This window comes from Larus michahellis, chromosome 3, assembly GCF_964199755.1.
Source record: "Larus michahellis chromosome 3, bLarMic1.1, whole genome shotgun sequence".
Classification (NCBI taxonomy): Eukaryota; Metazoa; Chordata; class Aves; order Charadriiformes; family Laridae; genus Larus; species Larus michahellis.
In genome coordinates this window covers 25015171-25041241 of record NC_133898.1, presented here as the reverse complement: position 1 = coordinate 25041241, position 26071 = coordinate 25015171, and the positions used below count along the sequence as shown (strand labels likewise).

General features: G+C 47.5%; 1 protein-coding gene across 1 annotated transcript in view; it reads left to right on the top strand.

Annotated features, from left to right (window-relative positions):
- The first annotated feature begins 1794 nt into the window (after positions 1-1794).
- SPRED2 (sprouty related EVH1 domain containing 2) overlaps positions 1795-26071 on the top strand; it is a 67126-nt gene continuing 42849 nt past the window's right edge. The window contains exon 1 of the mRNA XM_074579273.1: positions 1795-2273. Within this exon, the coding sequence (XP_074435374.1) occupies positions 2227-2273 (47 nt within the window). The 5' untranslated portion in view covers positions 1795-2226. The remainder of the gene's footprint in view (positions 2274-26071) is intronic.

The window sequence follows — 26071 nt, the reverse complement described above, 5'->3', positions numbered from 1 at the left end:
CAAGGGGGTGTCAAACTGTGCTTAGCAGAGGAATGAATGGGTGGGAAGGGGAGGGGGAAAGAAGCGGCATTGCCACCCGAATGAGCACACCACAGGCTGCCAAGGGGAGGGAAGTGGGCTTGTGCTCTCACACGTTATCTGGTGTGATGGCCGAACCTCTAGCAATGACAAGTGCATTACTATAATATTGTAATGCCACCAAAGCTGCAGATTCTGGTACCATCTCCAAAGGACACGCTGCTTCTCCCTAGGGCTAACCTCCCATAAAGAAGACCTCAAAGCTTTCATCAGGTCTTGCCTCCATCGCATTACTAGCAGTCCACAGATTTTTCTCCAAGTTTCCACTTCTGTTCCTGAAAAGAAAATGTACAGCACTTAGAAACTGAAGCCCAACAGAGCAGAAACACAATTTCCACCCCAAAATCTGAAGGTCCCTTCGAGACTAAATCCCATAGACTAGACTTGAACGATAAATCGGTAAGTGGCTTCCTTAGGAATCGCAGCCACACGGGGTTTGAATATCCCTACAAAGTGAGAGCAGCAGATGGGACATCTCCCCGCTCACGATGGGGAAAAAGAAGCTGTAGCTGAGGAACCTGTGGAGGCCAGAAGGGCAGGGTGATGTGCATGGGTGAGACAGACAGATTTCTTCTCCCAGGATTGCCTGGGGCCTGGGACAGAGGACCTGATGGAGAAAGCAAACCCAAACCTCACTACTAGTTATTTAATGTCATGGTTCAAACTTTCTTTTCAAAAGTTGGCTCCTCTCACCCCCTCCTCTGTGGACGAAGCAAGTTTCCAGGGTGGGAGAAGATGTCACAGTGTAGCTGTGGACACTGGGAGTTGGGAGAGTGTTCATGGTTACAGCACTGTTCACAGTAGCAAAAAACATTTCAACTGACCTACAAAAAAAGCTGCGCTGTGCTACCAGCATGCCTGTGCTCACCCCGTAGCATTGCTGAGCATGGCTCCAAGGGATGTCTTGAGCTCTTGCAGAGGGCAACGTGGGGTGGGAAGAACACAAGGGTGGTGAGAAACCCAGCTGTGTGGGCAGAGGAGCCCTGTCACCTCGGGACACAGCTCCACGGGGTCAACGCTGCCTCCCTGAGCTCTTCTTCTACCGACCAGCTGTTAAACCCCTGGCTGTCCACACGGCATCGCGCTAATCGCCTACAGGGGGGTAAATCCTCCACATGGGCCTTGTCAGCCATGACAGGGAGCTGCGCCCAGCCAGGCTGGAACCAAGCCCGACCGAGTTGGGGTGGCTTGAACCCGGCCGAGCTGGGCAAGCTCAGGCTGAGGCGAGCTGGCCCTGGCAGGGCTGAGATGGGCTGGATCGGGCTGAGCCAGGCCTTACAGGGCGAGGAGGAACTGGGACCGAGCGGGGCAGAGTGACACTGAACCCGGCCGGGGCAAGCTGAGGTGAGCCGAGCGAGCCGAGCCGAAGAGAGGCGGACGGAGCCGAAGCCGAGACGAATCGGACCGAACCGAGCCGAACTGAGCCGAATCGAACCGAACCGAGCCGAAGAGAGCCGAAGGGTGGCGGACCGAGCCGAAGCCGAGCCGAGCGGCGGCGGAGGCGGGCGGGGCGCGGCGGCCGCACCCCGGTGGCTGCGCCGCGGGGGCTCGGTGGGGCGGGCCGGGGCGGGCCGCGCCGCCGCGGGGGAGGCGCCACCGCCGGCCGCGTCTCCTCCTTCCTCCCCGCCGCCGCCGCCGCTCCCTCCCTCCTTCCCTCCCTCCCGGGTCCGGCGCTGCCCTGCCCGCTCCCGGCGGCCGCGGCCGCTCGGCAGCGCCGCCGCTTCCTGCCGGGACTTCCCACCCCCCACCCCCTTCTCCCTCCTTCCCTCCCTGCTCCGCCGCCACCCGCGGCGCCCCGCCATGGCGTGAGCGCGGCCATGGGGCTGGCCCGGCGCCGCCGCCGCCGCCTGCCCCCGGGCGCTGCGCCGCTCCCCCGGGCCCGCACCCCGCGCCGCCGCCGCCGCCGCCCCCGCGGCGCGCTGACCGACGCCTCTCCGCCGCCCCCGGCCGCCGCCGACCGGCGACAAGCGCGGCCGTAGACACCTCCCCCCCCCTTCCCTTCCACCCCTTTTCCCCCCCGCCGCCGCCGCCCGCCCTCCCGCGCCGTCGGGCCCGGCGCGGCGCGGCCTCCCCCCACCCCCCCACCCTCCCCGCCATGTGAAGCGCCAGGAAGATGCGGAGGCGCAGCCCGGCCGCCCGCGGCGAGGGATGAGCCTAGACGGGGAGAAGATGACCGAGGAAGCCTACCCTGACGAGTGAGCGGGGCCGGGGGCGGTGGCGGGAGGGCGGGCGAGCGGGGGTGGAGGAGCACCCCCCCCGCTTTGTTGCTCCGGTGGGAGCCGGTGCGGATCCCTCACAACCCACCCCCCCCCCCTTACACGGACAGACGGACAGAGGGACACGGACACGCGCGTACGTGTGCGCGCTGCCCGCCCGCGCATCCGCCATTTCGCGCTCCCCCCCCCCCCCCCCAGCACCCCCTCCCGGGCCGCGCTCATTTGCATACCGCGTTTTCATTCATAAAAAATACCCCGGGAGGCGCGGGGGGGGGCACCCCGGACACCCACACGCACCCCCCCCCCCGCCGCCATCTCACCCCCCGCTCCTCCCCCATCCCGTCTTGGGGTCGTCGGGGCGGCCGGTGCGGGGAGAGAAGGGGGTTGGCGGGGCGCTCCCCTACCCTGCACCCCCGGGGATTTAGGGGGGTAGGGGGGGGGGGGATCAGGAATCGCGGGAGTTGGGGGGGGGGGGGGGGACACGACGTCGCGGATCCCCGCCCCGGCCGCCGTTTTTTGTGAATAGGAGGGCGGCCGCCGCCGCCGTCACATGACGCCGCATTCATAAACCCGGTCACCGGCCGCCTCCCCCATTCACCGCCCCCCCACCCCACCCCGGGGGGGGCTGCGGGTCCCTGCTGCACCCCCCAGCCCCCAAAGCCACCCCCGCCACCTCCCCAGCGTTAAAACCCCCCGCAAAGAGGCCGCAACGAGGCTTTCAAAATGCCTGACGGTGCTCTTTTTTTTCCCCCCTTTTAAACAAATTGTTTTATTTTTTTTTTTTAATTTTTTTTCTCCCCCAAAGTCAAACTCTCCCAGCGAAATTACAGGAAGGGCTTTTTTACAAGCGGCGCTGGCCCAAACGTTGTTCCTGGCTATCTCTTTCTGCGTTTTGACAGTCGAGAAAAATGACTCACTTGCGTGCAGGACTGGTTCCCTGCCAAGCGCCATAGGATGTACCGCGCTTTAAAAATGACTTCTCTCAGGGCTTAGAAAGTGGCGTCAAAATTGTGCAACTTTTTAGCTTGGTTTTTTTTTTTTTTTAATTGTCCAAAAAAAAAAAAAATCGTAATCAGTGGCATGCACTGCGCTTATACCGTTTGTAACGTCAAACTTGTTTTAAAGCGATTTACCGGCGAAAACGTGAGCGGCAAAGGAAATGGCTTCTGCCTGCAACGCGTGTGTTAAGAGGAATTGTTATTTTGGCACTCGTTAATGAAGAGGCTATAAATATGTGTTTATATGTAGCTTCTGAAATTGTGGTTATTTTGAAGTTGGTATGGTTCTTCCCCCAAAAAAAAAAAAAGTATAGTTTCTCTCTCACGGATTGCCATGACCTAGCACGCTGGAAAAATGTGGCCAGCTCATTTTCAATAAAAACCCGCCAGTTCTTAGTTTGGGTTTTGGGTTATTTTTTGGCTTCATTTCTCAAATTGGACAAGAGGAGGAGAGGTGGGTCCCTGCCTCTGGGTTTGAGAGCGCAGGGGCAAACCTAACCCCATTCAGTAGCCAAAAGCTGGTGCTCGCCAGCTGTCATCTTGCAGGAGGACGTTGCTCCAAATGCATTTTCCTGCTGGGTTCGTTGCGGAGGTGAGTGTCTGTTCCAATGGTTGGCGTTTTTTTTCCCTCCTTAATTGTAGGCTGTAGTTTGTTTTGGAGTAAATTCTTCCTCCACATGCCACCACGCTGCCATGCTGAGGAAGGCCTTTGGCTTATGGGTTCTGCGTGCATCCTACCTGGGCTGGGGAGGGAGGCTCTCGGGTCATGCTGCCTCTCCTGGAGCCACCAGTCAACCCAGCAACGTGGTGCTTTGGTCCCTGGGAGATGGGGACCGCTGGTGGCCACGGGGAGCTGGTACCCAACCCATTTCCCAGGCCAACATTAGCTATTTTCTTGGTTTGTGTTGGATTTCGGCGTGAACGAGGCACCGTGGTCCTCACCTCGGTGCAGATCCCTGTTTTGGAGGCTGCAGTTGGGCTTCTAGCAGTTTAGTCCAGGCCTCCTTCTCCTTGTAGGGCACGGTGAGGTGTTTTAGGTAAGCCATGGTTTCCTCCATTAAGCTCTTCGCTTCCAGCCTTGCATTGATTGATAGCGTCGCTGAAGCCGGTGACTCATGGGTTGTTTTTCATTTCGGTAGTGGGTGAAGTGATTTAAATTTTTTTTTTTATTTCTTTTTTTTCCCCTGATATATATGGTGTTAAAAGAAATAAGGACAGGCTCTCCTGATAAGTTTTCTCAAGCTGTCAGAACAATGGTAGTATAGCGTGCTATTTGCCCTAGATATCTGGCTTTAATTTGCATAGCTATTCTCATTTCACTGAGTGCACTGTGAGCAAATGTTAACAGCCAGATTACAAAAAAAAAAAAGGACCACTGTCAGGATGCATTTGAAAATAATCCTCTTCAAGTAAATTAGGAGGGTCTTTTCCCCCCGTTTTTGGCTTTTTTTTTTTAATTCCTTGAGAACAGCTTGATAAGATTGCGAGTTTTTGAAACAATTTATAAAACCGAGGAGGGGGAAAAATAGGGCTTAGGATGCTGGAAACTCATTGGTCCCTTCAGGACTGCACCATTTCAGATCGATACTTAGAGGTCAATTTGTCATTGCGAAGCCAGCGCCTCTTTCTGCATCTCAGCCGTCATTTCTGCTTCCCTCCTTCCTCCCCCCTCCCCCCTATCACCGCTGCGCTTCTCCTTTGCAGGGCTGGGGGGAAAATGGGGAAGCTCGGTAATAAATCGGAGGCACGGAGCATGAGTGGTGGGAGAGTTTTGAGCCGCGCTGCCTGCACCCATTGCCAGCGATGACCCTCTCCGCAGCTCCCGGGTGGGCTCCTGGCATCTTTCCACTTGGAAAAGGATGGAGTCGAAGTCTTAAAGCCGTTCGGTTACGCCCGGAGGCTCGTTCCGATGCATGGTTCCAAGAAAGTCGCAGGAAGTAATTAAATTGAAAAGGTCAGAGAAGGAGGAAGTGTTGGTCCGCAGCCTTTCGCTGCTTGGGATGGAGCCGGGACGCCCTGCCCTGGCCAGGCAGCGCCTGCGTCCCCAGGGTGTCCCCGACGAACCCCCACCTTGATTTATTCCGGCGAGCCCAGAGCGTGCCTTCCAAGTGGTTCGCAAGTGGGATGGGTCCCCCGGAGGTTTTTAACGGGCTGGGTTAAGTGGGATATGTCTCCGGCGGTGGAAGGGGTTGCTGTGTGACAGCAAAATGCAGCGTGAGATCACGCTGATGCTTCAGGGGGATGCATTTTTCCCAGTCCAGGGAAAGAAAATTAAGCTCAACTCACGGTCGTTTCTCCTTTTGCTGGTCCCAAAAATCCCTCTTCCCTCCATCGCTAACCAGGGACCGGCGATGCTTGTTCTGAATACCCAGCCTGTGAATATTGCAGTTTGCCCTTAACATGGAAAAAGCAATTTCTTTCTTTATTTTTTTTTTCTTCATTTTCACCATGCTTTTGCCCAATACTGATGATTTTTCTGTAGGTGCCATAAGCGGCTCATTCAGCTAAATTTTTTTTGCTGCAAGCTTGAGCCAGGGAGGAAGGCAGAGGACACGCTGTGTGTCATGACATTATTGCTCGCAAATAGGACAGGAAATAAAGGATTGCCAAAATATAACTGTTTATTTCTTGGCCTGAAAACATGCCTGTTTAAAATACGACATGTAAGTAGCTGCTTTGTTCGGTTACTGGGAGAAGCTGCTGTTTATAAGGGAATAATAGCTCTCTTGGATGAAGGAGAAGGGAGAAAAAAAAAAAGGGGATTTACCCTTTCTATTTCTGTCTCGGAAATGCCTTGGAAAAGAGCTGTAGGTGGAAGACGTATGGAGAGGGTGTTTGGTCGGACAACTGGAAGGGAGACCTGTGGGAAGAGCGTTGCCACAAGTGGGAGGGAGCTGGACTTGAATTTCTCAGCACATTAGTCCACGTTCTGGCCGCAGGCAGCCCTTGGATAACCCCAATCCTGTATTGAAGAGGAAAAACCTAAACGAACCCACCTTTGGGCCAGAAAGCAAGGTTTTGGTTTTTTTTTTTTCAGCGTGGCTCCTCTCAGCAGGAAGCGTGGTGGGATGGTGGTGGTGGATAGTGTCCGAACGTGGCACAGATGCTGCGCTGGCGATGGGATCATCTTCGACCTGTTTTTGCAGCCTGTTTTTTATCTCGCTGGGGCGCACCCTCGAGCGTGGGTTAAAAGGTAGGCTTTATCTGCCCGTTTAATTAAATCCTGAGGCTGCAAACAAAACTACACCAGGCGGCAAGGCTCACTCTTAATGTGGCCTCGGTTCGCTGGTAGCTGGATTTAAACCACAAAATTGTTTCCTGTTGGCCACCAAACTGCAGGGAGATGATGGTAATTGTCCTTTTTGTTATGGACCAGGCTGGAAAATAGGAGCTGAGGAACGAGACACAACTTAACTATCGGTTTCAGTCATTCCTTTTGCTTTCTCACACGTTCCGGCATGCTTGAGGAATCGATAAATTCCATTTCCTTCGCTCCAGTAGAATCTTGTGGCTCGTCGGCAAAGGTGCACCTCTTGCTTTCTCTGCTGTTAGGACCAGCTTTGGCCATAGGAGCTGTTCCCTACAACAAATTCATTGAAAAATGTGGTTTGTTTTATTTTTCCTTCCCCCCCTGCTTTTTAAGAGTGGAAGGTAATCCTTCTTGCGAGAGATGCGCAGGAGCAGCGAGGGCACAGAGATCAGTAAAACTAAAAGTACAGCTCTGGAGACTGCGTTTTTGATATATGCCCTGTCTAAGTGGAGCATCTGATTTTTGGAGGACTTGCACTTCTGAAGCAGTACTGAAATTTAAAAAGAAATAAAATAAAAAAGGTCAGTTGACTATAAAAAAGCACAAATAGACCGCGGAGTTCATTGACAGCAGATGTGAGCCGCAGTGGTCCCCACTTTTGTGGACTCCCAAAAGCAAGCGAGGAGCTGTTGTCACGTAAATCCCGGCACTGGTAAGAGAGGTCTTCTCCAAGCCTGCCCACAAGCAGAGCAATGCAGCATCTCCCACCACTTTGCTTGCACCGACCCTTTCTTCCCACCCTGGCCATGGGTAAACACAGCTGATGGTTTCTAACGCTCTTTTTTTGGTTTGTTTCTTTTCTTACCTATTGGTTTTCTGCCAAGATTTTGTGAGTTTTCTTTTCCTTCCCTTCCCTTTTCCCTACCTATGTCCACTCCCTTTCTGTGTCAAATTTCCTTCAGTCATTTATTTTTCTGGTGCCTTCATGGTACTGAAAACCTGACCCTCTGAAGCTGCAGAGAAATGCAGCTGGGCTGTGCTGTCCGCCTTCTTGATGCCTTACCTTTGTGCCTAGCCCTCGCTTTCGATTTTTACATCAGCATTTTGGAGCAAAGGTTGGGTTTGCCCACCTGGTTTCTCCCATTCCAGCTGGCCATCTGCTGGTCCCCTCCACTCAGTGAGTCGAGGGTGCCGGGTTGCAGGAATGGAGCTGGGTGGAGAGGGCAAGCCCTGCCAATGCAGCAAGAATAGCAAAGCAGTGCCCAAACACCGCCATTTCTGCCCGCTAGCTCAGTCGTTTCTGGCTTTTTTATCATATCGGTGTTGGTACCCACAGGTGTCATAGTAATGCTTCTCACCTCCAGCTTGATGCCAAACAAATGTTGGGTGGACAGAGGAAGATCATCTCCTTTGGGTCCAGGAGGATCTCTGCTCTGTCTCACCTCGTCACTCCTCTTGCCAAGTCACCGGCGGTTCCTCCCTCGTACCCTGGGAAGCAGGGCTTGTCCCAGCGGCACCCGCTAGCCGCAGGAGACGTAGCTTCGCCTCCGGCTGAGGCTGGGAGCAGCTGATGAGGGGCTGCTCCCTCCTTCTGCTGGGTTTCTGCACTTTCCTGCCAGCTTTCTCCGTTTCGCTTCTTGTTTTGTGCTCTTTCATTTCCTTTCCTCTGCCCTCTTGGGGGTTTTTCTTGCCTCTTGCTTCATTTATTTCCATTCCTTCACATGTCACTCTTGTCTGGAAGCAGGACTTCTGCCATCGCAGCAACTCCTGCTGCAAACCAAACCCCGCTGGCAATATTTTCTCCCCAGCATGAGGGGAAGGTGGCCTCCCATAATGATGTGCAACTGATGCACCCATTGGAGAGAAACGCTGTCAGCTTCATGCAGCAGCAGGAGATGCTTCACCTTAGAAGTAAGCTGTGTTTTATCAAAAGCAGCATTACAAAGCCTGCTTTCAAGGCTGCTAAAGACCTTTCTGCCAACAGCCGGCAGGTTCTACCTGTTGCAGTAGGTCCAAGTGAGATTTAACCCAAATTATTATTTTTGTCTCTGGTCTGCTTGTTCTTAGGCTTTTTGAATAACTTTCTTCTTTGACTTTCTTTGCTTGCAACTCACACTTCAAGGACTATGTTTTGGGTTTGGGTTTTGTTTCGTGGGGTTTTTTTTTCTCTCCTTTGTTCTCAACTCCTACGTGTGCTGTAATCGGAGAAGAGATCTTGAGTCTATCAAGGAAGCCCGATAGCTGGTGGCTGTTCCAGCTAGGAAGGTAACTTCTTACTGGCAGGCGTGGGGAGAGGGGAGTTACAGGGCTTCCTAACAAAATTACTTGATTTCTCTATCTGTGGTGTTTTCGAAAGTGAGATTGCGGAGTCGCCCACCTCCACAAAGTACCTGGACAGCCATGCCTAGCAAGGAGGAAGGTGCTTCATGGTCTGAATACTATCGTGGTGGTAGAGCTTGTACCTTGATCACAGTGCTTTTTGTCCAGGGTGCTCCGGAAACTAGGCAGAATGCAAGCCAAAAATAGCATCTTCAATGAACTACCTAAACAATTAAATGGATTTTTTTCGCTTGTGCATGTACTAAATGGCCTTTCAAAAGTAATATTAGGACTTGCTTCCCGTGTACATCTCTAGGAACAAAAATGTGTGCCTCTTGTTCAGGCAACCACTTCCCCCCCTGTGTGTTTTTTTTTTTTTTTAAGAGGAAGGTTGAGTTGGTCGCCGTTACACCTCTGCTCTTGCTCTTTGTGGGACTCTCGTTGATGGCGCTGGGAGATCTGTTGTAAAACCTGATAGTGTCTTTTGATCTGGCGTATGGGAAACACGTCTCTCTGCTTGTAAGGACCTGTGCTGCCGTGCAAGGACAGGAGCATGTTCTGCACATGCACTCAAGTCCCGAGGACGTCTGGAAACGCTTAGATTATTGTTTTTAATTGCCTTATACATATGTCCTATTTGGATAGTCCCATTACTTCTTTTTTTCCTTTTTTTTTTTTTTTTGCTGGTTAAAAGTGGCTCTGAAGACTAGTCAGCTTCCCTCCCTGCGCTGTACATTAAAATGTTTAGCGTTGCTTGCCTGTTCGGGGAGTAGTTAGGAGTAAGATTAGTTTCCTTTGCAATAGCTGAAACACAGTGAAGGTGTTTGCACAGCAGTCAAGAGTTTCAAAACGCTGTGGGACATCGCAGAGCTTCTTCCCTAAACACCGGAGCCTGTTGCAGCACCACGGTCTCGCCTGCCAGCTCCTTCCTCGTCCTCCCCTCGCCTGCGGAAAGACAACATGTCTTAAATGATGTGGTTTTATAGGAATTAAGTCCATGCTTAGGATTAGTTGATGCCACTAGCAGCAATTAGCATCTGAGCTAAAGCACATCTGTGTAATTTTTTTTTTCTTTCTCTTTTTGAGTCTGTAGACCATTTATGCTTTTTATTTATTTATTAATTCACATACTGAATGCTGAGAGCTCAGCTTACCTCCGCTCACTGCATTTCTTCCGCTGACATGTCCGAACACTCCCACCTGGGTTTTTAAGCGCTTGGAAGGCAAGCTGGCTGTTTATGTGGTTTTATGAGTGGAAAGGTATGCCCTTAAGCTGATAGAAGGTTACTAATGCTTCAAGTTGCAGCATATAGGGAAGTGTGTGCTTTGCCTCGAGTTGGGACAATGATCAGAGAGCTGGAGCACCTCTGCTGTGAGGACAGGCTGAGAGAGTTGGGGCTGTTCAGCCTGGAGAAGAGAAGGCTCCGGGGAGACCTTATAGCAGCTTTCCAGTATCTGAAGGGTGCCTATAACAAAGCTGGAGAGGGGCTGTTTACAAAGGCATGTAGCGATAGGCTAAGGAGTGATGGCTTCAAAGTGGAAGAGGACAGATTTAGATTAAATATTAGGAAGAAATTCTTTCCTGTGAGGGCGGTGAGACACTGGCCCAGGTTGCCCAGAGCAGCTGTGGATGCCCCATCCCTGGAGGTGTTCAAGGCCAGGCTGGATGGGGCTTTGAGCAGCCTGCTCTGGTGGGAGGTGTCCCTGCCCATGGCAGGGGGGTTGGAACTGTGTGATCTTCAAGGTCCCTTCAAACCCAAACCATTCTATGATTCTATGAAATGAGGCAAGAGGAAGGTAATAGCTGGGTTCATGCCCCAGTAGCAAGCAGCAGCCTGGGCGGCTCGTCACGTGCATCCTTCCTCCCTTGCAGCCCATCACCCCACCTCTGGGCTGAGGTGCCAGGAGGATACCAGTGGGATGTTTGTTCGTGAGGTCTTTATAAGATCTCTGAGGGCTGAGAAGAGAAAAAAAGTACCCAGGTGTTAATAGTAGAGAGCTACTCTTTCGTTTTCCAGCAATCAAAGGATTGCCATAATGAGTTGCTGGAAGGCATAAGCAGAGCTGGTGAGTAGACTTGGTCACTGCTGTGGGGCTTCTGGGTGTGGGATTGCAGGATATTTACAAACAGTCTGGTTCTTAAAAACTACATGGAGATCTGAAAGTACCACCTGGGCTAATTCAAAGCATGCTCAGAGTTTTTTCATCCGTCTATCTTGTTTTTTGTTCAATAGCATGACTCCTGTAACTCTTAGACCTTTGCATCTCTCTGTCATTCGCCTGTACTGCATGGGTGGGGGTGTGAGGACAGAGGTCCAGCAGCACGATGGGGAGATGAATCCCTAATTTCACCTTAGATGCCCAATGCAGTGGGTCCTCAAGATGCCGGCAAGCTGAGAAATTCACCCTTCTCTGCTGCCAGGTTGGCCATTGAAGAGTTGCATGGAGAAGAGCTGCATGAAGAGCTGAAAGTGAGGGCTATACCTGCCTTCTACCGTCTTCTCCACAGTTTTGTCAGCGCAGACACCTTACGTGATCATATTTCCTAAAACTAAAGTTGCCTGATTCCTTAGCACTGATTTTTATTTTATTTTTTATTTTTATTTTTTAACTTTTATTAAAACCCCTGCTGCCTCAGTGGGGATGGAGAGCCAGGGTACAGCCATCCCTGCTTAGACCACAGCGTAAATCCCTCTATTTCAGAGCTTGTTACATTCCGTGTATTCAAAGAGTGTGTCTCTTGCAGAAAATTGCAGAAAAGCTGCTGATACTTCGGTGGAGCGTGCTTGAGCTTTTTTTTTTTTTTTAAATACTGATGAAATTACAGCAAAAACTTTGTCGCTGGAGATTTATAGCACTGCCAGCATAATTCATCCTTGACTGAAACTTGGCATGGGAGGTGTTAAGCTGGTTGCAGCCCGTCATTGCTTTACGTGTTGTTACTGGATGTGTGCAGTTTGGTGGCTGTAAAGATAGAAAGGTTAGGGAATGGTATAGAGTTTTGTAAAATAGAAATTTTGATATTTGTATTACATGAATGACCTTGTGTTTTCAAGAAGGCATCTGATATTTCGTTGGACTAGAGGAAAAACTTAGTGCAGAGCTTGTTTTCTGTGTTTAAAAACAAGAGTAAAAGGCTGCAGTATAATTAAACCACTAGATCTGCTTAAGAGAATTTCCTGTCTGTTGTTTTTTTTGTTTTTTTTTCTCTGCAAGTATTTACCATTTTGGTATTGTAATACTGCATGAGAGCCCAAATGTTGAGTGGCTGGCAAGTTATTAAGTGGTGCTGGAGTTGAGCTTCTGTTCGTTGTGTGAAGGAAGTGAAATGTAGAGACTATCCCAGATTGGTTAGGAACAATAAATGAAATAAAAAATTAAAGGGGGAGTGATAGGAGAGAGGGCAAAAGGAGACTAAATACATCTTAAAGATGCAGTTAAAAACCCAAAAGGCCTTATGTGTTATATGAACAAGGATAACTTGCAGATTTTTTTTTGAGGAAAAAGCACAATAAGAGGAGTGTAATTTTCCTGTATCGTGTCCACCTCGATGATTTGGAGCTTGGTCCTGCTGAACCGCGGGACTTCTCGTGGAGCATCTACAGCCTCTGTTCCTCCAAGGCGCCGGGTGTGAATACTGCGGAGGGGGCAGGCTGGCGTGGGGAGGAGCCGGAGGTGCGCGGAGAGCATGGTCTCACAAATGCAGCCAGGAAGTTCTAGAAATACCCTGTATAAACACTGCATCCTACAGGAAGAACCCTAAAGCCCAAATAAACCATTTCCCCCTATGTCTATGTATACGTAAACTCTATTAGTTTGGAAGATCTTATCGGGTCAGCGATGTGCCTTTTTACAGTAGTTCCTAAAACAAGTTATATGATAAATATAAACTTTTTTTTTGAGCTGTTCGTCAGGTCTGTCTGTGCTTTTATTAGTTATTAAAAAGTCTGTGTCTCCCTTCCCTATACCCAGAAGTCATAAACCTTCCCAGGTCAGTTCATCTGGATAAGTGACCATTTTTGGTTAAAATCCTTCCAAACACGGTTACACAGCTTAGTGCGGACGGGCAGACTTGATGTGTGTGTGTCGGGGAAGGTCTTTTCCCACCTAAAAGTTGTGTTTATATGTGTGTGGTTACGTGTAGGAATGGTTAACAGACAGCAGATAAAGGGGAGGCAGATACAGGCTTATTTTGATGCCTTGGAGTGAACTCCCTGGGATTGACGTGGCCATATTGTGTGATGCTGGGCTGGACGATGTTAAAATAGTTGTGCTCGCACTACAGTGATGTTTTTACCCAACTTTTACCACCAAGGTCACATGCAAGGTCCTGCACATGGGTCGGGGCAACCCTTGCTATCAATAAAGGCTGGGGGTTGAAGGGATTGAGAGCAGCCCTGATGAGATGGACTTGAGGGTGTTGATGAATGAGAAGTTCAACGTGACCCGGCAATGTGCGCAATGTGGTAGGGGGTTAGAACTAGATGATCGTCAAATGTCCCTTCCAACCCAAACTATTCTATGATTCTCTCCTGTGCCTGCACATTGAAAATTTTGTTGCTTCTCTCCCAGTTTTATTGTTAGGTCCCAGAAATGCAAGTGTTACCCAGAGGCCAAGATCTAGCTGGGGTCTCCCAATTTTTGGGTGTGGAGCTAGCGGTTGGTGTGCCTGTTGACCTCAGCCATGCCAGTCCTCCCCCACGAGCGGTTGAGGAGCCCTTTGAAATCACATCTTATGAATGAAAAAAATTACAGCTTAATGAAGTCTGCCACTGATCACTCATTTGGTTTGGTTCTGCACACACGCCTTTAAACAAGATCCCTGAAATAAATTTCTAGGGTGTGTGGAAAAGCCCCCTTCTGCCACCCAAACCCCTATAAACAACAAAAAAGACTGTTCCCTAAAGTTAGCAGCTGCATGGATTATTTTTGAAATGGTGATCATTAAGATCTATAAATTGAAGCATGAAAAGCCCTGCCTGAGGCATTTTTATCTTGGATGCAAGGGTTTGACTATAGAACGCCAAAATTCTGTGGTGCTCAGTGCCTCTGTGTCCGTGTACCTCTGCTTTCTTTTTCAGGAAAGCTCTAGGTGGATTACAAACTGGATTAATCTATTGATAAAATTCGCTGTTCTGTACAAGAGTCATTAAAATGTATTTCTAGCAGCTTTGTTGCTTGTGGGGGTGTTTGGGTGGGTTGGTTTTTTTTTTCCTCGTTCCCTTTACAATATCTCTAAGGAAGTGTGGGCTACCTTTATCGGAGTATTGGTGGAATAGCTTCCCCAACCTTTCATAAGGTCGAATAAAAAAACAAACACTCCTCCTTATGGGAAGGAAGGGATGGGGAAAGAAGGGTGTTTGTGTACGCTTTCCCATTCATGTTTTAGAAAGAAAATATACAAACTTCTGGAGTCAGTGCTGTGTAACTCATGTGATTATAGGAGTTGAGAGTCCAAAGCTTAATTTGCTTTTCCAGCACTGACTTAAAGAAACGAAAACGTAATAGCAGTGAGCAGGAGAGCACTTGCTGCTTTGGTTTTGCTTCTGTTGTACAAAAGGCACTCCAAGTTCTGCAATAAAATCACTGGGTTCTTTTGCAGATAATTTATTTTTGGATTATAAAGGTATTAAGGTTTATGTGTTGATGTGGAGTAAGATGATACAGAGGAAAATGTGTCCTTTGTTCCAGCACTTAAATTTTGAGATTTCAGTAAAACACATACTTTTTTGTACCTTTTCCTTGCATATCGAGAAAAAATCAATTAAATATTACTAGGTCATTTCCCTCTTCTGATTCCTGCCTGCTGGAGGAATAGGAGGAATAATTTTTCACAAGACCATTTATCAGGTTGTGGTTCTACATGAGACTGGTACCCTTCTGAAAATACTCAACTGCAAGTAGTACTTCCCTTTACATGTTTTAAGAAGGAAGAAGTTGCTCCGTCTTCTGTGCTTTTGGGGTACGAATGGTAGAGATGGGACTAGAAATGAGTGTCCCTGGTTGGACCTTCTCCAGATGATCATTTGCCTTGGGTGACTGGTGATGAGCCCTGGCTACCTACTATATATAGTCTATACTTTAAATGTATAGGTGTTTAAAGCAGCCTGTTGCCACATTTGTCCAACAGTAAAGCAGCCCCTGCCCTGTAAGCAAGGGTGGAAAAACCCAGCTGCTTTGCGAGGGGCTCCTGGATCTGTTGTCTCTGACCCACTGTCTGTAGAACAGTTGGAGGCAATATATAACATATGCTGTTTGTGGCAATTAATGCTATAAGGGACTCATTCAATGGACTTCCAAGGATCTAGCTGAAAACTGCTGCTGGTGGTTGCAGGGAACATGCCTGTACCTGGAAGAGATTGTCTCTTCAGATGGCTAACGTTAACTGGCCTTCAGCTATGAAGTAAGCATCAAAGAGAAATCCTCATCTCATCTTTTTGTGAAAGTGACAGTCCAAATATTAGGATACATTAAAAAATACTTGGTAAATAGCTACCAACATTGCTTTTGAGTACGGTTAGTACTGGATTTTCTTGCAATGTATATGGAAGTAAACATCCCTGTGTGTAACGGCAGCACTGGGGAGAGAAGGGAAGGATGGGATGGCGGAGAAACTTGTTGACGTAGTTGGTGATGGGTCAGCAGAAAAAGTACTAATGTGTTTTGTACTGATTCATTTCAGTTAGTGGTTTTATGAACTGCCACAATGTGAACCTGAGCCAATTGGGTCACCCGTTGCTCTAAGGGGCATAGGAAGGTGGTGACTATATTTTTCTTAGACCAGTAGAAGTGAATCATCTTCATGTCTGCAGACAGTGTCTTCCAGTGTCAGATGGTGTGCATCTTCCTTAGCTTATCATTCAGAGTGTTGTTTCTTACCAGGTGCAGAGCACCTGGCTTTTTTCTTACCCATTAAGCCTAGTACCATGGCTTACTTTTGTATTCTGGCAGAGTGCAGATGCCCAACAGGGTAGCAGGGGATGTGCTTTTGACTTCAGCCCCAACTGCTAGTTCAAGCCTGCAAGCCGTAGCTTCATCCTCATTGCCTTACTTGCTCAGTGTCATCCACGTGCATCATGCCAGTGTGGCGTCAGGTGACTCCAGAGGTACAATGACAGCAGCTGCATGCATTTGCTTGGCAGTGCTGAGTTGCTGTGATGTTTGTAGGGGAAAACACTTCTTCAGCCTGGAGAAGGCTCCAAGGAGACCTTCCAGCCTCTTCCAGTCCCTAAAGGGGCTACAGGAAAGATGGGGAGGGACTCTTGGACAGGGAGTGTCGCAATAGGATGAGGGGTGACGGTTTTAAACTGAAAGTGGGAAGATTTAGATTAGATATGAGGAAGAAATTCCTTACTGTGAGGGTGGTGAGACACTGGCCCAGGTTGCCCAGAGCAGTTGTGTCTGCCCCATCCCTGGAGGTGTTCAAGGCCAGGCTGGATGGGGCTTTGAGCAGCCTGGTCTGGTGGGAGGTGTCCCAGCCCATGGCGGGGGGTGGGAACTAGATGGTCTTTAAGGTCCCTTCCAACCCAAACCATTCTGTGATTGTATGAAAGCCAATTCTGCTTTCTTTGGTGAAGTGGTGGGGAGTACAAGGTCACGCCAAGCCCCTGTTTGCAAAATAGCCAAAGAGAGGGATGCTTTGGGTTTTGCAAGTTCTTAATTGAAAGAAGCTCCCAACAACTAATACCTGACTGCTTTTTTAAGCTGTTGCTTCCTTAGGTGGATGGAATAAATGCTCAGCCTCTTTCCTCTACTTCTTCATGTGACTTTTTTTCAGCAGGAAACTGCTGCAGCTGCCTGAACTTCTGAGTAAAACCAGCTCCTCAGGACAGAAAAGGGAAACTCCTTGAGAGCACTCTCCAGCATTAAAATGCACTGTATAAAAGCACATTTGTACATTTTGTTACACGAAGGAATTCCTGGCTGTACCCAGCCTTAAGTAAATAGCCAGGGAGAGGCGACTGCAGCATGACGAATGGCTGTGGTTGGTGAGGGAAGGCGCATGGCGTGGAAGTCCACGGTGCAAAGCAAACGAGAAAGGGAACCGTGCTGCATTTTACAGAAGTGGTGTTGTGTTAGGAGAAAACTGTCCAGTGCCTAGAGCAGTGCACAAGGTCTTCTGCAATAAATACAGAAAACGCAGAAAGGTGTTCTTCCATCCATAGGTAAACTTTTCCTGTTATGTCTTGCATTACAAGAGGCTTGAAAATCATAAGTCTTCATCAATGAGGGGAAGTAATCCATTGGGATGCTTTGCTGATTTGATGTTTAACTTCAAATTCTGGACAGAAAAAACCTCTGGAAGTTTAAAATCCTTTTCTAGAGGATGCATAACATAAGGTCCAGGGAAGTCCTACCTATAGATTGCCTGAGATGCCCTGGGTTGATGAGGTGGCAGAAAACCAAGCAGAGTTTTCCTTGGTTGGCTCCAATAGGAATGTGCCTGGTTGAGCACCTGGTTCAGGCATGTGTTGCTGTATAATTCATAAAGGGGATTCAGAAACTCCCTTGACAGGAAAGGTAAATTTTTAAAACCCAGAGAACACTCAAGACTGGAAAGAGAGGAAAATGTGGCTCGTTGGAAGGTGCTGTGTTGCAGGGAACGTGAACGTTACTGTGCAAGAAGCTGAAAGGTTGTGCCTGTTCGCTGCTTGTACACGGTCTTGCTGTTTTATATTTAACTACAGAAAATTGTAGACCTTAAATATAGGGAAGGAAATACTTAAAGGCTAAAATCCAGTCTCTGTGTATTTGTTTTATTTTGGAACATCTCGAATACAGGAACTTCTTTGCAGGAATGTGGCTTTGTCATTCGTGATCTAATTAAAATGCTAAATATACTAACCTCTTTTGTGCTTACGGAAGATATTTGCTTATGTATGTGGTAACTTCCCTCTGCAGGATAGCCTTAATTTTCTGAAGAGTGGCTTGTTGTAAAGGTCAGAAGGCGGTTACCGTCTTCCCTCCGATCAAATGTGTGCAGGCAGACATGGAAAAAGTCTCTCTGAGATTGGGCTTTGTGGTTTTTTGTACAAAAACACACAACAACCTGGCACAGGGATATATAAGCTTGCAAGAAACCTGTTTATATAAGGAGCTATTTCCTACATGTTTGGTGACTGGGAGGAGGCTGCAGATACAGTCTCCTGCCCCAGTGCGGGTGGCAGCCTGTGGAGACCATGCCTTTGGTTGCACCCATTGATTGCGGCACTTCAAGAGTGAGATTTGCAATGGGCTCTATCAGCATGTTGGTGCAGACGTGCATGGTAGCTTCAAGGTGTTTTGGTAGCTTCAAGCATTGTGCAGACTTTCTTCCCACATTGCATAGCACAGGACTTTTGACTTAAGTTGTCTATGGCTGTATCTCTGGGTTTGTGACCGCTTTTTGCCATTTAGGGCTCCTCTGTGCTATGGATCATGCGTAAATTAGTCTGCTCATGTCATGGAGCAGAATCGTGGCAGAGTGGATTTTTATTTTATTTTTATTTCTTTAGCTAGGCAGTGTGCTGAACATGTTCTTCCTTTTGGCTAAAATTAAACCTTCTCCCCACTCCGAGCTGCTCTCCCACCCTTGGACCTCCACCACGCAAGGCATGAGAGACATGCGGAGCACACCATAGGTTGGTGCGATGTTTCAATTAACTATTAAATTCTTTAGCCTGGGATATGACCTAATTAAGCTTGAAGAGCTTGCTTGCCCCGGGTGGATAGAAAGCCTGCCCGAACAAGCACTGGGATACCAAGCAAAAATTACTCCATATCAAAGGAAAAGCTTAATTTTAGCCCTACAAATCTAAATGCAATGTAGCACCTTCAGCAGCCCGTGGATGTAGGTTATAGCGCTGACAGCTGTTAGCAGGTTAAAGTCAGTAAAATCTGCTGTTTGGAAACAGCATGGGCACTGCCACGCTCATAAGAACCGTCCGTGCCCATTTTGTAGCAGCGTTTCAGGAAAGCAAGTGAGGAGCCACTTCGAGCTCGCAATGCCACTTGCTTGGCAGAGGCTCACAAGGAAGTCCGAAGTGCTCTCCAGGAGCGGGATTTTTGGAATAGTCCCCGTACCATCCTCCATACCGGCAACAGCTGTTCATCGTAGGCATGATGGGCGTCCGGGGTCCCTGGCACCAGAGCCCAGCCTTCCCCGTTGCTGCCTTGGTTGGCAGGAGAGTCCAGAGTCTGCAAGTGCCTTGGAAATTTTAAAAGCTGCTTGATTTTTTTAATTAATATTTTTTTATTTTATTTCTGGTGTCGCTGGCATGCATCTCTGACTTCCTGAATCACCCATGGACTTCAGACACTGGTTGATTTAATGGATAAGGCAAAAACACGCTGTGCAGCTGGGGCAACGCAAAGCCAAGAAGCCATGAGATACCCCAGAAGAGATGCCCAACACCTTCAGCATTGGCGTTGTGCACCACATGCTTTGTTACCAGGGCTGCCGAAGCTTGGAAGTTTTTTTGGAAGACTGGGGTTTTTTTGGCATTCTATTGTGCTTTTTTGTTACTTCTTACTATTTTTATATGCTTTGAAGAAAGTAACCGACTTGAAGAAGCTTGGAAGACTGGCAGCTTTTTTGTCATTTTATTACGCTTTTTTGTTACTTCACACTATTTTCATAGGCTTTGAAGAAAGAAACGGACTTGAAGAGCCCATCAATGGCTTCTGAAAGTATCTGTTGAGTATTGATAGATGATGGAGAAAAATAGACTGTGGTATTTTGCTAATTGGCTCACACCTGATGAACTGCCATAATGGCAGGCATCAAAGTTTGGTATTTTTGTGGAAGTATTGTCTAGGTTTTTTTGGTAGCTCAGTCCTTCATCTAGTGCAAAGAAGGGGTGAAGCCAGAATATCTGGGCATCATTTTCAGGGTTGGAATGACATTTCTGGGTGATGTTTCATGGTGCAAAGCACAGGGAACCTTGGCGAGCACTGAATATTGGGTGCAGCTTCTCACTGCTGCCTCAAATAGTTAATTAGCTGGAGAGCGTGAACCTTAACAGCGCTCTTGGTAGTGATTTCCTAGAAGCTGGTGCTCAAGGACTCTGTGTCTGTTGTTACTATTCCAATTTCTGCTTGTAATTGATGTGAGTTGGTTAATTACCAATACCATCAGTTAACATGAGGAGCTACAAAGTAGTGTAAAACACTTCCTCACGCAAAACCCTGGTACGCTAACACACGTGGGAGACAAAAATTAGGAAAGACGAACAGCTGGCCTTTTTGGGTGTGCAGTGATTTGGCAGGATCTTAATGTATGTAATCACTTGAAAAAGGAATGTGGATTGGCGTAATGCAGGTACTCCCGAGCTAGCCTGGTGGGATCAGGTAGGCTTTTGAGCACAGACTTCGCTTATCCCTCAGCATCGGCGTGCGTGTTGATGCGCTTGATGCCACTGTAGCAGCATCGTCATTTCTCTAGGCAGGAATAATTTGTGTGAACTGAAATTTTAAATTGTTTTCAGAGTCAGATCGTTGCTTCTCTGATCTTACTGCAATTTAATTGATACTGTTGTTATAGTCGGTTGCTGTCCTAGTCAATAGGTACAAAACAAGAAATCATGTGGTTTGGTATGGTCTGTGTCAGGCAAATAGCAAATGCTTAATATTTAATACAATGTATAGATATTTATATGTTTATACAAATGTTCCATGCAGTAAGCATGCAAATAACATCTAGGTCTTCACTGCAGTTGTGGTAGAGGTCAAATCCAAGTGGAAAGCTGAGTTGATAGTATTGCACTTGCTTTTTTTTTTTTTTAATGTAGATAATTTTCCCCCTAAAGTTAAATAACATTTGCTAACTAATGTGGAAATGTAATTATATTTTCTAAGCGATGAATGCCCTAGTTCAAAGGGATCACTTCCAGGGGACAAAAATAATCCAACTATATATGGTACTAAAGAGCGAAATGACGAGAACATATTAGAAGCATAAATATTTAAACCTTTTTTTTCAGGTTAAGTTAAACTCAATTTCTGTACTGATGGCTTTCTATGCTCTGGGAATTCTGCAGGCAGATGTGAGCTTAATTCAGCTCTTAGGGTGGCATTCAGTATATGTGCATAGCATTGGCTGCAATGGGAATGATCTAAATTTCTTGCAGGCTTTTGCAAGGAGGTGGAGAAGTTGCTTCAGTACGTTCCTGGATGAGGACAAATTGATGTGGTGTCCCTGTCCCCTACTTTTCACACTTCCTTTAATAGCAGAAGAACCCTGGGCAGTGCTGCATCTCAACCTGATTCACTGAAGTAGGATAACTTATGTATAAGACATGACACGAGGCCGAGGGCTCCTCGTGATGCCACCGTGAGCTAGCACGAGATGTTTCTGAGATGAAAGAAAAGGTTAGTGCCTCTAGACAAAGCAGTGGTGTCTGTTCAGCTCTGGGGGCTTGTGATGGTCCCAAAATAATTGTGCCACCAAGTTGTTGGAGAAGCAGTGGTTGGCCTCAGCACATCCCTACTCCATCCTTCGAGGAAGTGTAATTCATGGCGGTGGTAGCTTTCTTTTCATTGGAACAGAAACTGAGGCGTCAGGGTCCAGAACCGCTTTTCTTGATAGTTTCTGTTTGTGGTGAAACCCTTTCTTTCCAACTAGAACTATTTTAATATCAAGTATTACAGTAAATGTACCAAAAATACATATCTGGAGGGGAGCACATTCATCCTGTGGCTGTGGGGGGAAATGCAACAGCAAAATAACTTGATTTATTGGTATCACCTACAGAACATTGTCCACGCAGCAACAGCTCTTGTAATGACTTTAAATGAGGTGAAAACCGAATAACAGTGTTGGCCAGGGAGGCAGCTAATCCGTGATGTGCAGGATGGCCTGCCCGGACTGACGGCTCTGGGGACTTGGGTGAGGAAACTCTCTGCAGCTGCTTTTGTATAGAGAATAGTGTGACCTGCAGATGGAGGCTTTTGCCGGTATCTTAAGCTTCAGAAAAACAAATATTCCCTCAAAATAACATTAAAAAAAATAAACTTCCACTTCTTCCTGTTTTTATAGTTCGCTTATTTCCTCAGTGTCATGGTTTTGTGTCCAGTACTGTAGATTATTAATCTTCAGAGGATCAGGACCTTCGTAGAAGTATTTCCTGTACATGTTTATCTGTCTCTTTAACAAATTAGTATCTACTTGTTCTCTTCTGAATTTTCCTGCAAAGAATAGGAAACTCTCCCTTAATAATAAGGCTTTTTGTTAGAAAAAATATCCAGATGAATCCCTGCCAGGGGTTAAAGTATCTTTTGTATGACTTAGTCGATGGCATCCTTTAGGACATCTGCGAGTAGCCCCAAATTCCAGGGGTCACTGTCTTTGTGTTGGTTTTGGCGAAGCATTGTTTCAGCTAAACTTCGTTTATTTGATTTTAAGTGCATCTGGAGGTCTCCTGTACAAGTGTTACCTAGACACCTAGAAGAGGGATGCTGCTACATCTACAGCTTGTTTTGAGACAGCCATGGATTTACACCTAGTTTTATTAGTAAGGTGAGCGTTGGCCATTAGTCAACAGAGAAGTGCCTGTTTTCTACATCCAACTCTTGTGCTGCCTTATAGTGGGATGGAGGCAATCTTTTCAGGCGCTGCATTACTAACTTTTACTTCTAGCTAATCTCAGCTTTTAAATGCATGCATTAAATACGTGCGTTTAAATATATTCCTCCTAAAACATGCATGCATGTGTGTGGTGGATGGGGACTCAGTTCCCAAGTTCTCCATGAACTTGTTACAGCCCGAACACATCTAGGCAGGCTGAAGCAAGGATGCGGTTTCTCTGTTCTACTTCAGAATTGATGGTATGCATCATCCATGCATCTCCAAGGGAGAGTGTTGGCTTGGGATGAGTAGCTGGCTTCCCACCTTGGCTTTCTAGTTTGGATGGAGCTGTCATCATCTGACTCCGTCACTGAAACAGCTGAAGCTGGGTCTGTTACGCCGCCCATAACTCAGTGCCGGTGCTGGCACCACCTCGGATTTCCATGGCATGGGCCGGGTTGCATTGATATCCACAGCGTTGGCCTGGTGGCTCCTCCAGGGCTGTCCCTCCCCACGGTGGAGGAAATACGACTGGGGCACCTGCCTCATCATGGTGCCAGCATTAATAAAAAGGCATCCCTGGACAAAGAATTAGCTTGTGGGTCCTTCAAGGCATAACCCTTTGAATTGCCTCTTGCCCCACCTTGCAAAGTAATATTGGAAATAGCATTTGATCAGACTCAGAAAGGCGTGCGGGGGGTACTTTTTTATTTTATTTTTTTTCAGACAACTTGACAACTCATGATTTCCCATCACGGTGTGAATTGTTTAGCAAAGCTCATATTCAGCTTGCTTTTGGGCAATGCGTGCTGTATTTCTCTCCCTTAGTATGCCAAAACGCTATTGCTGTTTTCTCTGAATATTAATTTCCAGCAGACAACAAGGCCTTGCAGGGCAGTCTTGGCATGTCACGGTTCTATCGCTGTCTTGTCTAGGAGCCAAAAGATCCTGCTGGAGCGCTGGGCTGTCCTCCCTTTGCATGAATGGAGCAGAGACCCATCTTCAGAGCAGGGCTCTTCCTTTCCAAAATTTCTCTTGCTCCAAGATGCTAGTGGACACAGTGTCAGAGGCAGGGAAATCCCAAGCAAGGAAGCCAGAGACTCATAACTGGATGAAACCTCATTAAGGGAAAAGAAAACCAAGTTCATATATGAGGCATCAAAGGATAAGTGCACGCCTCCTGTTGCTTTCATGTCCTTGGTAAACAGGAATTAAAACCCTAGTTAAATCTGAGTTTAAGGGGAGGGGGAAAAAAATAGCCATTTTGGATTGAGATAAACACTTGTGGTTCCATTATCCACTGAACACATGTGGAGTGGTGGTAACACAGCTTGAGAGAGTGAAAAACAAGTGGGAAGTTGGGGGAGAAAAAAAATTGGGGTATATCTTCTTCTTCCCTTCTAGACATTACCTTACTAATTTATTGGGGGTGGGCAAGGTATAGTATAGATGGGGCTTTGCCCAAAGATAAAAGGTGAATGCTTTCTTCTCGCAGAGAAGCTGTGGCTGCCCCATCCCTGGAGGTGTTCAAGGCCAGGCTGGATGGGGCTTTGAGCAACCTGGTCTGGTGGGAGGTGTCCCTGCCCATGGCAGGGGGTTGGAACTAGATGATCTTCAAGGTCCCTTCCAACCCAAACCATTCTGTGATTCTATGTTCAGCAAGAAGATAATGTCACTTTTCTTCACTATTTGTTTTTTGATGTTTTTAAGCAGTCTTGGGTTAAAAGCATGCTTAAACAGAGTGATGCGGCCTGTTAAATGGATAGGCTTGGATAAGCTGTTACAGGGTATTTTCTAAGCTCAAGCAGTTTTTTTGGTCTTGTGTGGGGCATTGGCATTCTGGTATTCCCTGATAAATGCAGATGGCTGAGATTGAAGCTTCATGAGCAGGATGAGAAGCTCCTTCACCATCTATGCTGTGCAAATGAAGGACCATGGGAAGCTCCAGTCACCCTCTAGTATGCCACAGGACTCCAGCTGTCCCTAGGCAGATGTACCAAAACTTAGCCTTTTGGAAGGAATTGGCGTGAAAACACGAACGTGCCATACACTGAACAACTCACCCTCGCCCATCAGCATGGGGATATGGTATGATCCCCAGGTGATCTCCCCTGATGGACTTCTCTGCTGTATGCCAACAAAATTGCTCTTGCCAGCGATCTATTCAGCAGGCACTGGATCGTCTAGCATTTAAAAAAGCTGCCTGTTAAAATGGAATGCAGGAAATAGAAGCCGTTAAATGCGAGTGACACTTGTGACCAGGCAAAGGAAGAGAAGCACACAACTGCTGGCAGCTTGAGGAAACTTCGCTTGTTTGTTTGTGGGTTTTTGTTTTTTGTTTTTTTTTCCAAAGCCCTTCAGCTTTGCAAGGGAAGCGACAGCTGAGATGTAAACAGGAAAGCTGGCTGCAGGGAGAACAAAGTAAGAGGTTGGGAGATCTGCACACTTGGCCGCAGGAAGTCAAAGGTATTGGTGAGAAGTCTCTGGCTGCCGTAGGACTTCAAGAATAACATCAGAAAGCTGAATAGTAGTTAAAGGTGGATGTCCTGGTACGGGGCAGGCATGGCAAGGCTTGCAGTAATCTGTGCAGGAGGGGAAACCTGCCCCGTATCATTTCTGTGCTCTGAAAGAAGCAGACTGCGAGAATCACTATCCTAAATGAGCAATAAAATAATTCCCACGATACTAAAAATGAAAGCAGAATCTCAAGCATTAACCATCTTCCTTTAAGTCTATAAAACAGCAGCTCATTCCCGAGAGCACGGGAAAGAGCTGGACAAGGTACATCTTAAGGGCAAGATAATGTTTTACTAACGCTTACGGGAGAAGCAGCGTGATCTTGAAAATTTAAACTGGTTGGCGTAAGTCAGTCCCCAGCAAAGCCGGGGGCTGGCTGAAAGGAGGTGCAGTCACCATCAGCTGGAGTGTATGAACTTGGAGCTGGTCAACACAGTTTTACGGAAGTATTCAGTGGATTTAAATATCTAGCTGGATAAAGGTTATCATATCGTGGTGCTTGTCTCTTGGGCTACTGTGTCGTGCTGCCTTTGCAGGCGCTTTTAGCATGGAGGATTGAGTCCTGGCATGAGGGCTTTGGACAGATAGCGCCGACCCTCAGAGCAGCAAAGAGTATTTGAAATCTGGAAAGGAAAAATTGGAGAAGACAAGAAAATGTATATATGTGGTCTGGGGTACACATAATTAATCTGAGAGTGCTTGCATTTGAAAAAAAAATTGTCCTGCAGAGAGGGAAAGAAGATTCACACTTTAAAAAAAATAATTATACATATCTATATATTTTTAGGGATGTTGTGGATTCTTCATCACTTGAGATCTTTTGCAGATAAACTGGAGTTAACGCTGAAATGAAACAAAAGTTTTGATTTAGAAAGAACCAGCCAAGTCAAGCTCTTCAACCTGTGTTGTGAGTGATCGGTGTTCTCAGGCAGTCGGAGGTATGAATCCATTCGTGGCATTCCAGTCTGGCCAGTCTATGAGATACCAATACGAGAAAAATGCAAATTCAGATGCAAACCGTGGTGAGGCAGGACATCAAAAACACCTCACCTTTGAGCTAAGTATTTAAGTGTGAGAAAAGGGAAAAAAGGGAGGAGGGAGGTCTTGGTTTTTTACTAGCTTTTTTTTTTTTAACCAGTTTTTTTATCAA